This window comes from Onychostruthus taczanowskii, unplaced genomic scaffold, assembly GCF_017590055.1.
Source record: "Onychostruthus taczanowskii isolate IOZ18803 unplaced genomic scaffold, ASM1759005v1 scaffold37, whole genome shotgun sequence".
Classification (NCBI taxonomy): Eukaryota; Metazoa; Chordata; class Aves; order Passeriformes; family Passeridae; genus Onychostruthus; species Onychostruthus taczanowskii.
This window is the reverse complement of record NW_024501126.1, coordinates 3,347,692-3,361,157: the sequence shown is the minus strand read 5'-3', so window position 1 is coordinate 3,361,157 and position 13,466 is coordinate 3,347,692. Positions and strand designations below refer to the sequence as shown.

At 42.5% G+C, this 13,466-nt stretch overlaps 1 protein-coding gene across 1 annotated transcript in view; it reads right to left on the bottom strand.

Moving 5' to 3' along the window:
* COBL (cordon-bleu WH2 repeat protein) overlaps positions 1–13,235 on the bottom strand; it is a 157,467-nt gene extending 144,232 nt beyond the window's left edge. Inside the window, exon 1 of the mRNA XM_041411753.1 lies at positions 12,739–13,235. Within this exon, the coding sequence (XP_041267687.1) occupies positions 12,739–12,782 (44 nt within the window). The 5' untranslated portion in view covers positions 12,783–13,235. The remainder of the gene's footprint in view (positions 1–12,738) is intronic.
* Positions 13,236–13,466: the final 231 nt, after the last annotated feature.

Genomic DNA, 13,466 nt, shown 5'->3' with positions numbered 1-13,466 from the left:
ATTCTGGAAAGACCGGCACAGCTGTACGACTCAGTGGACATGCTGGCTCCAGAAGCAAGGTCCCACAGAGTAGCATTTATTTCCAGTATTCATCAACATATGTTGCCCAAATCACAGTTTTCCATCTGCAACTCAGGGAGAAATACGAACACATTAATTCAGAGATATGCTGCCATTTTCAAAGATTCCTAAAATAATGCACATTTCCTTTTAAATGCCAAGAGAGCCTACCAAACCAGCAGGATAAAAGAAAAATCTGTTTCTTTCTACAAGCAGTAAGCCATGTGCTTGCTCTCCTTTGTGCTACTGCTTGGTAAGAAGGATTGCTGCCCAGACCTGCTGCATGTGTGCAACACTAGAGCTGTGCAGGAGCATCTGCAGCCTAATCCTTCCTCCCATCACTCCCAAGCAGTTCTACAGGTACTATTCACAAATGTCACACAAAGAAGCCTTCAAAACAGCTTCCACTGTGGACCTCTCTACACTCACACAATTTAATTCTGAAAAATTGAGGTCTTTTCTGATAAGTGTTATGGAATAAATCATAGGTACTTCAGCAGACACAAAAATAAAATGAAGTCTCCAATTCACTTAGTTCCCCAAATTTTGTAAGAAAAACTATCTCATTGCTGGAGGATAAAGCAATACTATTTTTAGTCTCTTAACTGCATCCCTGTAGTACAGTTGAATGCCACTGAACTTCCTTTTTTTTTTTTTTTTTCCTACACACAGCAATGGTATCCTTTAAAGGAGAAGCAAGGGAATATATTTCCACCCATCAACTGTCTGGATCATTTGCTTGAAGGGTTGATCTCTACTGCAGGGTGATGTGCATGTCCTCTCAAATGACGGCAGAACAGAACTCTCTGCTCCCAGCCATTGTATGTAGCCTCCTATTCAAATCTGGCACCAAAGTTTTGCACACAGACACTGCTTACATGAAGACCGTTTAATATTCTATCTACAGCACTGAGTTGTTTCTCCTGTAACAGTACAGGTGAGTGGTAATTTACATTAAAAAAACAAAACAAAACTCAAAACTCTTTACAGATACACCACTTTAATTAAAATATAAACTCATGCCCTTAAAAAAGAAATAAAATAAAATTTTTAAAAAGAATAAATCAATAGTGCTAGTTTCCTTCCAACTAAATTTAAGCTAAACTGTAAAGTATGAAATAGTTTCAGACATTTTTTCCTCTCTATCACTTCAATACCAAACTGAATTTAAAAATCTGAAATTATTCTCAGGTAGCAAATTAGTATATAAATAATTGGCAACTCACCGCAAGCAATATTTCTTTTCAAGTAACTCCTTATGAAAATGAAGTAGCACGGGGAATTTACGGTGCTTTTTTATGGCAAGAAATCCATGGTATCTGTATAAACAGGTTTTATACTTCAGGCAGTTTTATATGTGTAAAATATTTTCCAGTAGACCTGGATCTCATTTTTAATAGGATAAAGTGTGGTATTTAACCACTTGAATGCAAAGAGATTTCATTCCAAAATAACTATGGCTAATTTGAGAATACTCAATAATAAACAACAAGCAACTATATACTTGAGCAGAACTCCTAAATGAGACTGGTGCAATAGAAAGACAAGCTGTAGGCTTTATAAAAAAATATATAAGCAATATCTGATCTTGCAAAAAAAAAAAAAAGTGAGAACAGAAACAAGTGACCTCTGTATCCTTAATCAGTATGAACAATGTCCAAGAGGACTTTAGCTGTAGAATACTGGTGAAAAGATGGCCCTTTGAAGTTTACCATCATGTAGAGAAAATTAGCTACAGAAGGAACACACAGAGGAATGTACAGACTGCACTCACCCATCTTTACCTAAACAACCTCCTCTTTTTATAATGAGATACCAGATTTTTGTTATTTTAATATGAAACATAAACCTGAACCCCTTTAAAGCACCAAGATCAGTGTGCATCCACAAGTATTTTCCTGATCTGCCCAACTGAAGACTATGTTGGCCCCTCTCATACCTGTCTGATGAAGGAGCAGACCCAGAGATTTCAGACAAGCTGCTTGGGATTTGGACACCTCAGCCTGGCAAATGAAGCAGAGGAAGACCAAACCCAAGTGGCTCTTCAGCTCAAAATGTGAATATTAAGGCAATGGGAGCATAGCCATGCCCAGTCTCCTCCATGCTGGACCGGTCAAATAAATTCATGCTGCTTCAGAGCAGTTGATCAAAGTCCCATTTCCAGTTTTGCATTAAACAAATAGCCAGTGCTTTTGCTCCTCTTCATTCTCTGGCAAGTACAAGCAGACTCTCTGACTCTGTCCCAACAGAGTCCAGTAGACCATGGGGACAGACAGACATGGAGTCTGTTCAGTCCTCATCAGTCATTTTGTACAATACTATACTAACAGCCTCAACAAAAACTTAAGGTGGGAAAAAGAACGAATAAAAAGGTGTTTCTAAGAAAAAATTAAATTCCTGGTCTGTCTTATATGGGATGGAAGATAGCAAATGTAACAAAAAATAGAAAGAAATACTACATCTGAGTCAGGAAAGGGAAGGCCCTGTATTTTGATCCTAGTATCACATGCTATAATCACTGGAGACATTATTATTTGTGAAATAGAGCTATTAAAAGCAAAGAAATCAAATAACAGCTTGCACCCACTGATAGCAAATAGTTCCAAAATTCACAATTCGTCTTCTTCAGAAAGAATTCTACACCATAACTATAATCAATCTTCTCCAGTAAATATTTGTTGCAGAATAACTAATTGCTCTTTCAGGAGGGCATTCTCTTCTTTCTTACAAATCCATGTAAAAGCTGGAAGGGGAATTCAAGTATTTGCTAGGAAGTTAGGAAGAAAGCAACTTTACTGTTGTCACTTTACTGTCAGCAACTTTACTGACACCATGTCATTACATGGTTTAATCATCAATAAGGCTGTGCTTAGGTAGCCTTTTCTGATCTGTTTTACAAAGTTGGTACAATCCATAGGACTCGAGATGAAGGGAAAAAACAGCCAATTAAATGTATTATTTAAAACTGCAGTGTAAATTTTTATCCTTCTCCTACCTACACAGGTAATTTGGAAAATCCACAAATCTCTGAACTTAAGATAAAATTCTGTTAGGTAATGACTCGTAAAAGGTGATTTCTTTCAATTTTAAGTTTGATCCTGGACCCTCTCTGTTCCTTACACATGGATATGTCTGTGTTTGTCTCACAACAGAAAAGCTAAGTTTAATAAGAAGAAGCAATTCCACACTAACACATTATATTTCAGAACAATAGACTTGATCAGAAGACAGCGATCGTTGATTTGCTATAGAGTAAGAGCGGGAATAAAAATAGCTTCTGGTTTATAAACGACATGATGGAGTTGCAGAATGATTTCGTGCTGCACTCTGGTTGCTCCCTATCATCCCTATGTCAGTCTGGGCTCGGGCAAGTCTACTCCCACACACAGCCCAGTGTTGGACAATTTGCGGCTTCCCTGGATAAATGAAGGGCTGGGGATTAACTAAATGGACAACGGTCGGAGTTTGTCCCCCTCAGAAAAATCACTGCCCAGGGAATGAAGCTGTACAACAGACCTTAAACCATGAAATAAGACAGAAAAAGACTGCATAGCTCAGAAAGCACAAGGTAATGCACATCTGGCAATGTAACATAATTTCAGCATGTGATGCTCCTCTGTGTTGCTGTGACATGACTGAGTGACTCTCGAGTTCAGCAGAGGAAAAGAAACAGGTAATTAAAAGCAAAATAAATAACTGTGTTAATTACAACACCATCAGTTTAACAATGTGATCTGACCTAGCTGTATTTAATGAATTGAGAGAGTCAGTCTTAGGAGCACCTGAAGGTGTCACAGTACCAAGATTTTAATCACAGCAGAAGCCAAAGGCTGGCCTCCTTCCCAAGAAGGAAGCCCTGTCCTAGCAGTAAGCGTTCCTCAGAACGACCACAAGCAACATGACCAGCCCCCTTAGAGCAGAGAAGGCTGTGTTGACACTGAAACACAAGCAGTACCCCCAGGGAAACCAGCAGTAATTTATTTATTATCTATAAAAGTGTAGGCTTGGTTCCAAAAGTACCATGAGAAGTTATTCAAAAGAAAAAAAAAAAAAAAACCAAAACAAAACTAAACTCAATACCACAAAAAGAAACAGAAGGAATCTGGATTTGCACCAAGATATTGCCTCCTCAACACCCTGAACCACTGCTGAGATGTTCAGAAATAAAGCACTGCCACAGGAGCAGATGTTGAAGAAAAGCACAGAAAACGTTTTGTCTTCCCATTTCCATTTGTCTGAAATTGTTTATTGATTTTGGAGACTCCCCTCCTGGAAAACTCAGACAAAAACAGGGGGGAAAATACACGTTCTGTGCACAGTAAGAGCAGACATACCATGCTTGATGTATTTATCTAGGAGGTATTTTTGCTGCCTATGCAAGATACTGACCTCAAACACAAAAAGTGCAGAAAAGAAAATCATCTAAGCACAGAAGCAAGAAAAAATGAAATAATGTGTTTTTTATAAAGTAACTTGGAGTTTTCATTTGTCTTTTGGAACCTAACACAGGGAAAAGGTTGTTTTCGTAAAATAACTCTACACAACAAAAGATGAGTGTTTTAAAGGGTTTGAGTAGAATTTACTAGTTAATTTTCTCTTACATCAGAAAACTGCTGTCATAGCACCCAACAAATCTCCAGGGTGAGCACTGAAGAATGCCCACTGGATTGGGATGCACTGGGCAAAAAGGAAGAAATGAGCTTTTAAAACAAGTCGTCTAGATAATCTAAAACAGATCTTTCCTCTTGTGTCCCTGGAGATGTTGGCCTTGACTGACATGATTCTGTAACTGGTGGATGATTCTGTAACTGAGGTGACTCTGTAACTACAGCATGGGGACCACCACAGAATCTCAGAGGACAAACTCCTGCTCAAGCCACCACCCCACCATCTCCTGGTATCACATAACACAAATACAAAGGAAAAACATTTCCCCCCTCCCCTGCAAAAAAACCCAAGGATCATGCTTTTTCAGAGAAAAGAGGACCAGCAGGAATGACTGTCAGACTTTGGAGATGGCAACAACTGACCATCAATGGTGCGTTTGTACTCAGGCCCTTGAATTTTACTGTTCTTTAGTCTAACCAAGCCACTGAACTATTACCAAAAAGCAGTAATATAAAGAGGTTTTATATCATCTTAATATGAATGGTAACAAGAATGTATATTGAAACAACATTTGAAAATTCAGAAAGCATCTCATCAACCATTAATGTTACCCATTTTAAATCTCTTTGTGTGGGCTTCAAAAAGAAAAACAAAACCAATGTCATTAACCCTGTTAACTGAAAACCAGCAGTTTTAGCTCCACTTCACAATAACACCCCAGTAACAGTCAATGAAATTAGCATGCATTTATATAAATAGAGCCTAACACACAGGAAAGGAAAGTAGGCACAGCAAACAGAGAATCACACTGATTGTTACTCACTCTTGGTGAAAACATAAAGTAACACTTATCTGATTAAGTACTTTTGGATTGGTACTTGCTGTTGGAGCCTTACAGTATGGCTATATTTAGAACACTGATAATATAAAATGTAATTTTCTTGCTCAAGCTCCATGTCAGAGGGATGATTTTGCATGTTACCTGTTTATTTTTTTGAACAAACTAAGTTTTCACTGTTAGCACCACACCAGTGCAGCTGAAGAAAACCATATTTTCTCTATCCTTTGAGTCACTAGTAGGAGCTTGCTACAGAAACACCAACTACAACACAATGGTTTCAGGAATACTGAGACTCACATCTGTCCGGCTTCTCACTAAAAGGAAAAAGGAGGACTCCAGATGCAAGGTGGTGCTCACAATTTGGTGTAATAAAAGCTACTGCAAGTTTAACCCTCAGCCTTTTCTTTGTCAAGTAGATCCTTGAGCATGGGTTTCGTGTAAGAGAGTTCCCTAATTACCTGGTTGATAATTACTTAGGTGAGGAATTCTCCATCACACTTTACTGAGCTGTTCCAGTTTGCATACACACAGCAACACTGAGAGAGGAAGAGGCAGAAAAGCTCACAGACCAGCCTTGAATACTTATGCACAGGTCAACCATATTCAATAAAAACAAGACACTAGAGAACACAGAACCAAACCCAAAATGCAGTCTGTCTACTGCACATCTGCAAGTACCTCAGGCCAGACCGCACCATGTCATTTCCACCTTTCCTACCTGCTTTAATGAGTCTCACCATGTCCAAAAAATAGTGTACCCAGGCTGCATAATTTTTTGGCTATTAGAGAAAGCTTTGTAACTCAGGTTTCATCACTGAAACTGTAAAGGAGACTGACACCTCTCTTCCATACAACACATGCCAAGGAACACACAAAACACAGCTTAACATACAAATATCATGTTGAATTTAGAGGAATAAGAAATTAATTTTATGGTCCAATAGACACTCTGAATCTGGAAGCTACAGTAAGAACAAAAGAACATAGAAAAACCATCCCCAATCCATTTTCCCCCCTTTCTCTGGTTATTGCAACTCCTCTGCACAAATGCACAGCACCTGAGGCAATTAATAAAACTGAAAAGACATGGTTTCTGGTATGAGGGGACAGAAGTGGGTATGAGATGTTGTGCATCAGTGCCCTCACAGCCCAGCCGTGCCACACAGCTTTTTGACTTGCTCCTTAGCACAGGTCCAGTCCCTGCCTCATCACTGACACTCTCATGCTGAAACTATGACAACAATACACTATTCCCAGCATCAGTTATTTGATGATAAGCAGCCTGGCTCACTGGGCAACTCACAGCTCTGGAAACACTCTCTATATTAAGAGGATTCATACCTTAATAAGGGTTGTAATTTCCATGACGTGGAAATGCAGCCATTTCTAAATAATCCTTAAATCATAATTTTAACTGGAAACACAGATTGTAAGTCTTTTCCAATTCCCAGTTTCTCATGCATAAACTGGCTTAACCTGCTATGGAAGAAACAATTTCTAAAGGCCCGTAATTCTCTTAGAAGCAGCATTAAAGTGTAAAAACTGTCAATTTTCATGGAAATCACAATGCCAGAGCAACACAAAAAGCTGCAGTATACAGAACACAGTCGTTGCCAGAAAATCAAGTGTTTGCTGATGCTAACAGAGTAGCTAAAGCCCAGACACAGGGGAACACTTGTTAAGGCACTGAATTGCGATTCAGGAGAAGTGAGGTACTTCCCTAACTGCCACAGGCCTCCTGGCTGCTTTTGGAGCTGGTCATGTAAATGTGTTCACACTTCTGCCTATATAAATAATATGGAGTCTTCTACATGCATTTCTTTAAGCCAAATGAATATTGTTAGGAAGTCTTCATAAATGTTTGTGAGATAATTCAAGTCCATGACAACAGAAGTCTACATGAGGACAGATGATTAAGAATAAATACACGTATTCAAGAGAACTCTCATTCCTTTGAAAGGAAAAAAAAAATTCTTTCATTCTGGCAATAAGCATGCATTGGGATCTGAATTACTTGGCAAAATGAAATATACAATTTCTCCAGCAAGATTAACTACACAAAAAGCAGCCATGTATTTATTCAATGGACTTCAATATAAATATTTAGGAAATTATTTTTCTTTAAGGGTCAGCATCTTCTGAAAGTATACCCATGAGAGCACTTGAAGCTGTAATTAACACCCTCTTCTCCAGTGCAGCCTCCTGAAATTGACTGTTTCTGGTGTAGCCAGCCCAGAAGGGGTAATAAGTAAAATCTGTCCTCAAAATTTTCCTGCAGAGCAGTGAAATGTTTCTATGAAGACTAGCAATTTGACTGAGATGTAAATTTACAGGAGCAAAAAGTGAAGTAAAATTAACCTGATATTAAAAGGGAAAGAACATGAACAACAATTAAGATGACAGTAAGAAAGAGAAGGTTCAATTTCATCTAACAGTTGTAGGAGTGGCATAAAATAGCAAGATGAAAAAATATAAAATATTCCATAGAACCAAAATAATGAGAGACAACTGGGAGATGGGGAAAATCAAAACAAATTCTGAATATTCTAGACAGTACAGAAATGAAAGAAATTTTATAACATGTTCATTCTCTATTCTGGCAGATTCTGAAACAAAAGAAAAGGGGAAAAATAAGGAAAAACAAGATATGAGAAATAGGAATTTGGACTTCAGAAAGAACAGCTGTCAGGACTGGATTGCATTGCATTTATCTTGCCATTTGGCTTACTCTTACAATTAGTATCCTTATCTTCAGCAATCCTGAGATATTAGTCATGACTGAAAATACAAATCTGTTACAGTATATTAGCTCAACAGTTACATTCATATGGAGGTGCCAAACACAGAAAAATTGCCCTGTTTCATTCTATGCCATAGCAAGTACAATTTTTCTGCCATTACTACCAGAGTTTTATTTAATGTGATGTATCTCCACTGACACAGAAGGAAATACTTTGGGCCCAGACTGAGAGGAAGACAGGGTTAATGTTGACTGTGGTGCCAGGAAAATACATCACAGGGAAGCTCCCTGTCTCAGGTGGACATATAAGAAGTGCATTGAAGCTAATCGACTGAATTCTGCAAGAGTGGTACAGATACAAATAATGAAACAATGTGAAGGCCAATGCCAAAAGCACAAGTGTCAGTTTTGCAACTGGTCAAGGTAGCAATCTTGAAAGTTGCTACCATGCAGGGATAGAAGAAGACAGAATGGCTTTAAGCTAAAAGAAAGGAGGTTTAGATGAGATACTAGGAGGGAAATTTTTACCACGTGGTGAGATAGCAGAACAGGTTGCCCAGAGAAGCTGCACACATCCCATCCAAGCCAAACTGGATGGGACTTTGAGCAGCCTGGTCTAGTGGAAGGTGTCCCTGCCTATGGCAGGAGAGTTGGAATGATATGATCTTTATGGTTCCTTTAAACCCAAACCACTCTGCGATTTTATCACACTGCTACTCTACATTTCTGGTTGCAGTCATTGCCCTTTGCCATCCACCACTTTGCACATTACACAGAAATCTCATATAAATACAAAACATAGAAAATATATACAGATTGCTCAGGTTTCCAATTAAAAACTAATTACATGTTGCTTCTTTTTACCCTAAATTGTGCAACACCTGGAGGTAAGCTAGAGTATGATAAAATTAGTGTTACACAGACAAAGAGATGTTCTGTGCCAAACAGTGCTCTCCAGGCTTTCCTAGACAAGACAATAAAACCCCAAACACAATATTAATATTTTTTTTAAGCTGGTTGTGCAGTTTCACAAAGTAGCCCACTTAACTATGTGTAGTAGTTATAAAACAGTAAAAAAAGGTTTCAACAAGCTGAGATATCAACTTGCTCTGTAGCTGAGGGTTTTCTTTCCCCAGTTCTGATGTTTCACATCCATATCTGACTTCCAGGGACACTTTAATCCAGCAGGGAAGTCACTCTAAAGTGGGTGTGCTAAGATGTGCCTGTATTTGTTCATACCATAAGGCCCTGTAAGACAGGGAAGGAAGTTGAAGCACAGAAAGTAAAAGTCCTACTTAAAGAAAGCACTCATACATCCAGTTGAACACAGAGGCTTTCCCCACATCTGCCAGACTCCAGAGGAAGCTTTTCTGTGCTCAGATACAGAGGCAGGAAGATGGCTCCATAAACTACTGGCTTCTGCAGGAGATGGAGATGCTTTCAGTGCCCAAGGAAGATCTCTGCTCTTTGCAGGGCTCCAAACAGAGCAGAACAGAATGGATCCTTGAGCTTGCAGTGCCATTTATGACCAGTGTATGTCTGTTATGCCAAATTATGGTCAAAAAAGAAAACAGCTGAAACAGCCAGAGAAGATTCTCTCTGTTCTCCCTAACGAAACAAGGGCAGATACTAACAGAAAGATACTAAAATAAGTGCATTTGCTTTTTAGTATCCATTGCATAATCACAGAGTAAATTGTCATTTCTACTTTTGTTACTGATTGTCTTAAATTCACTTTTGTAAATCAAAATAAATATTAATTATATAGAGCCTTATTTACTTGGTAAAGCTTCTAAAAAACTTATGCCTAGGAATCAGTAATAATAAAATTACTGGTCCTGAAATCTGCAATTTTTTTTTCAAACTGAAAAATGGGAAAAATCCCATTTTTCCTTTGCCATTTAAAACAAAAAACCAAAACAACCCAAAACCCAAAAACCTAACCGTACCCTTCATTTAAATGTGTAATTCTCAAGGAACTGTGCCGTGGAACACACGTAATCAATTTATCAGCATAAGCACACAGCAGAGCTGCTCTACCCTGCACAAAATGATACATTAAATTTGCTCACTGTTTAACAAGAGAGGGTCACAATCCTTCTGTTAATGATTTACATAAAGACAAAAGAGCTCTGCCTAAATTTTGTTTAAAATTTTGAAGCTACAGTCATTTTAACCCGCCTTTCATAACTGCAAGCTAAGCCAGTCAATAAGCTGGAAATGTGCATAGCACATCTTCTGCCATGAAAGGAAGGTATTTCTGTCACAACGGCCCTAACAGCCAGAGGTCCTCAGCCACACTCCACAGATGCAGTTCATATTTGGATTCATATGGAAACCAAAAAGGACAAAGCTGTGCTCTTGCTGCACTTTCCTGACCCAAACAGATTTCATCACTGAGCGAGTAAAATCTGATTAGGGATCAAACATCCACCAGTGTCCTCTATGGATGATAGCAACTGAGGGAATTAGGAACCATTCAGTGAAGTCCCCTGCTAACAGCACAGACACATCCAGGCTGGAAAGGTCTGACTTGCAAGAAAGGCAACACAAAGTAATTCAAGGCTGAAACAAGCTCAGATAAAACAGGCAGTCACCTCTTGGTGCACATGACAGTGTTGCCATCAGCTTCCACATGAGCAGATTAGCACCCACACACTTTGTTATACAATATCACAAGTGCATCTGTACCCTACCATTGGATTCATCTTCTTGAGCCATGTCAGGAGCAATATAACTGAAGTTAATGCAGTTACTGTAACTTCTGTTCATGCATGTGATTTCTGAATCTGGCTGTGGACAAGTTTACACAGATGAAACTGGTTACAAAAGGATTCGGGAGTTTTATTCAGAAATGCCCGCAGGCCCCAGTGGTCCTCTCTGAGATGCATCAATGACATGCGTTCCCATTGCAAATTAAATTTTTTTAATGAATTTTTGGATACCTAGCAATCAAGACAAATTTTTAGTCAGCGCTGCATCTGAATTACTCTTCAAAGCCACATGTAAAGTGGCACCATAGATCTCTTCTTCATCAGGATTTTTGAAAGCAGCTATACTGTTACATCAACTAAATACAGAGAGGGGAGGCACCTTACATCTTCCTGGAAAGTTAAACTAAAAGGTCATGATCAAACAGGCTCAATTTCAGCTGGAATTAAGTATTTTATTTACAAAAGGAGCAGCAAGCTATGTCATACTCTATAAGTCAAAGAAACATGGCACACACTGTTTTCATTACTACAGCACTAGCAATGGCATCTTTTCTTCATTCATTGCTCCCTATACTACTTTCTGTGTACACTGCAAGGTTCCCTATTGAACACAAACTAAGGAAATGAAACTGAACAAAGCTACTGTAGCCCACTAGCTATTTAGAGCTATTTCCTACTTTGTTGGAAATAAATTTATGATATAAACATTAGAACTAAAAATAAAAAAGCTGCTGAAGCAATCACTGTCTCTTTCAGCCTGTACAGTGTGAAGTAGAGCAGTAAATTGCAGCGAGCAGACAGCACAGCCCTTAAAACTTGCCCAGCTTTTGCACTGACAAAAGAGATCACTTAGGACCTCATCGTGCTGCTGCTCTCGTCGTTTAATTAACGGACTATTAAATTCCACTGCTGGCATATCTTCTACTTCTCTGTTCTCTTGAAAAACCCCCAACACTCCCGCGGTCTGCACTCGGGCTGACCGCTACTTAGCAATAGTGCTGCCAGAGCGGTGCCTGTCACCAAAGGCAATAGTCACCGCGGTCTCCCACCACCCTCGGACAATTTTGGGCACTTTTAATTCGCGGTTGGCAGTGCTCTTCCTTCCTCTGCCGCGGCCTCGCGGTGGGACTGAGACCCACGTCTGGGACGGCTGAATAAACCTTTCAAAGGCTTTTGTCAGCTGCGTCCTAGCGCTGGGACAGACGGGCATACGGGCGAGAACCTCAGCGGCCGCGGGGGCTCCCCGGACCCTCCGCGGACGGGTCTGCCCCGAGCCCCGCTGCGGCCCCTGATCCCTCCCCGCCAGTGTCCCTTCCAGCCCCGGTGGCCTGGATCGGGAGCTACAAGCAGCGGCTGCCCTTCGCCCCGCAGGGCTGCTCCGAACCACCCTCTGAAGGGAACAAGCCCTGAACCGAACCGGCTCCCCAGTCTCGCAGCAGGAGGGGCAGCGCCGGCAGCCGGCCCGGGGCGCCCCTCCCGCGGGGCAAAGGCGAAATAGGCACTTTCTCCTGACCTTTCCGCTCCCGAGCACACCGCCCTGCTGCCCCCTGCTCCCCGCCGTGCCCGCTCCGTCCCACGGCTGTGCTCCGAGCGGGCCGGCCGCCGACACCTGCGCGCCGCTCCGAGCTCGGCGCCCGGAGGGAAGCGAGACAGGCGGCACGGAGGGAAGGCACCGCGGCCCGCCGGCCAGCACGGCCGCTGTCGCCGTCCGGAGCCACTCCCGCCCGCGGAGAGGAGAGGCGGCCGGTCCGGCCCGGGTCCCGGCGAGAGCTTACCCGGTGGGGGGTTTGCTGGCCCCGGGGCGCACGAGGGTCTCCATGGCCGGGCCCCCTCGCCACTTCTCAGAGGACGGGCCGGTGCAAGACGCGATCCCGGGAGAGGCGAAGGTCGGAGGCGGGGGTACCGAGAGGGAGGGAAGAGAGGAGAGTACAGGAGTGAGAGCCGCCTTCGCCCCCTCCCTCGCCCCCACCTCCCCCGCTCCCCGCCCCGCTGCCGGGCGGCACTGCCGACACCCGGGCTGCCCGGCCAGACCGCAGCCGGGCACGGCGGGGCGAGAGTCAGGCGGCGGAGCTCCCGGCGCGGCGGGGCTCGGCCGGCCGCTGCCCGGGCAGCGCGGGAGTGCGGGGGCGCTGCGAGCCGGTTTCCATGAGACTGCCCGGCACAACACCGCGGTCGCCCCCGCGGGCACTGCCAGGGCGGCCGCCCACGCCGCCCACGCCACGGCGTGGGAGAGGAGCGGATGGGGTAACAGGCGGGGGAGAGGAGCGACAAACCGACAAACCCCCGCCAGCGCCAGCTCCCAGGACCCTCTGTCTCTTTTGCCACGAACTTGGCAAACCCAGTGCTTGTCAGCCCCGGCAGCGCCAGCTCCCAGGACCCTCCTCTGTCTCTTTTGCCACGAACTTGGCAAACCCAGTGCTTGTCAGGCGAATGTGCCCGAGACTGAGCCCCGCCGGGAGCGGAGGCTTTTCCTCCGCCTCACACCCTGCCCAGCTCTGGCTCT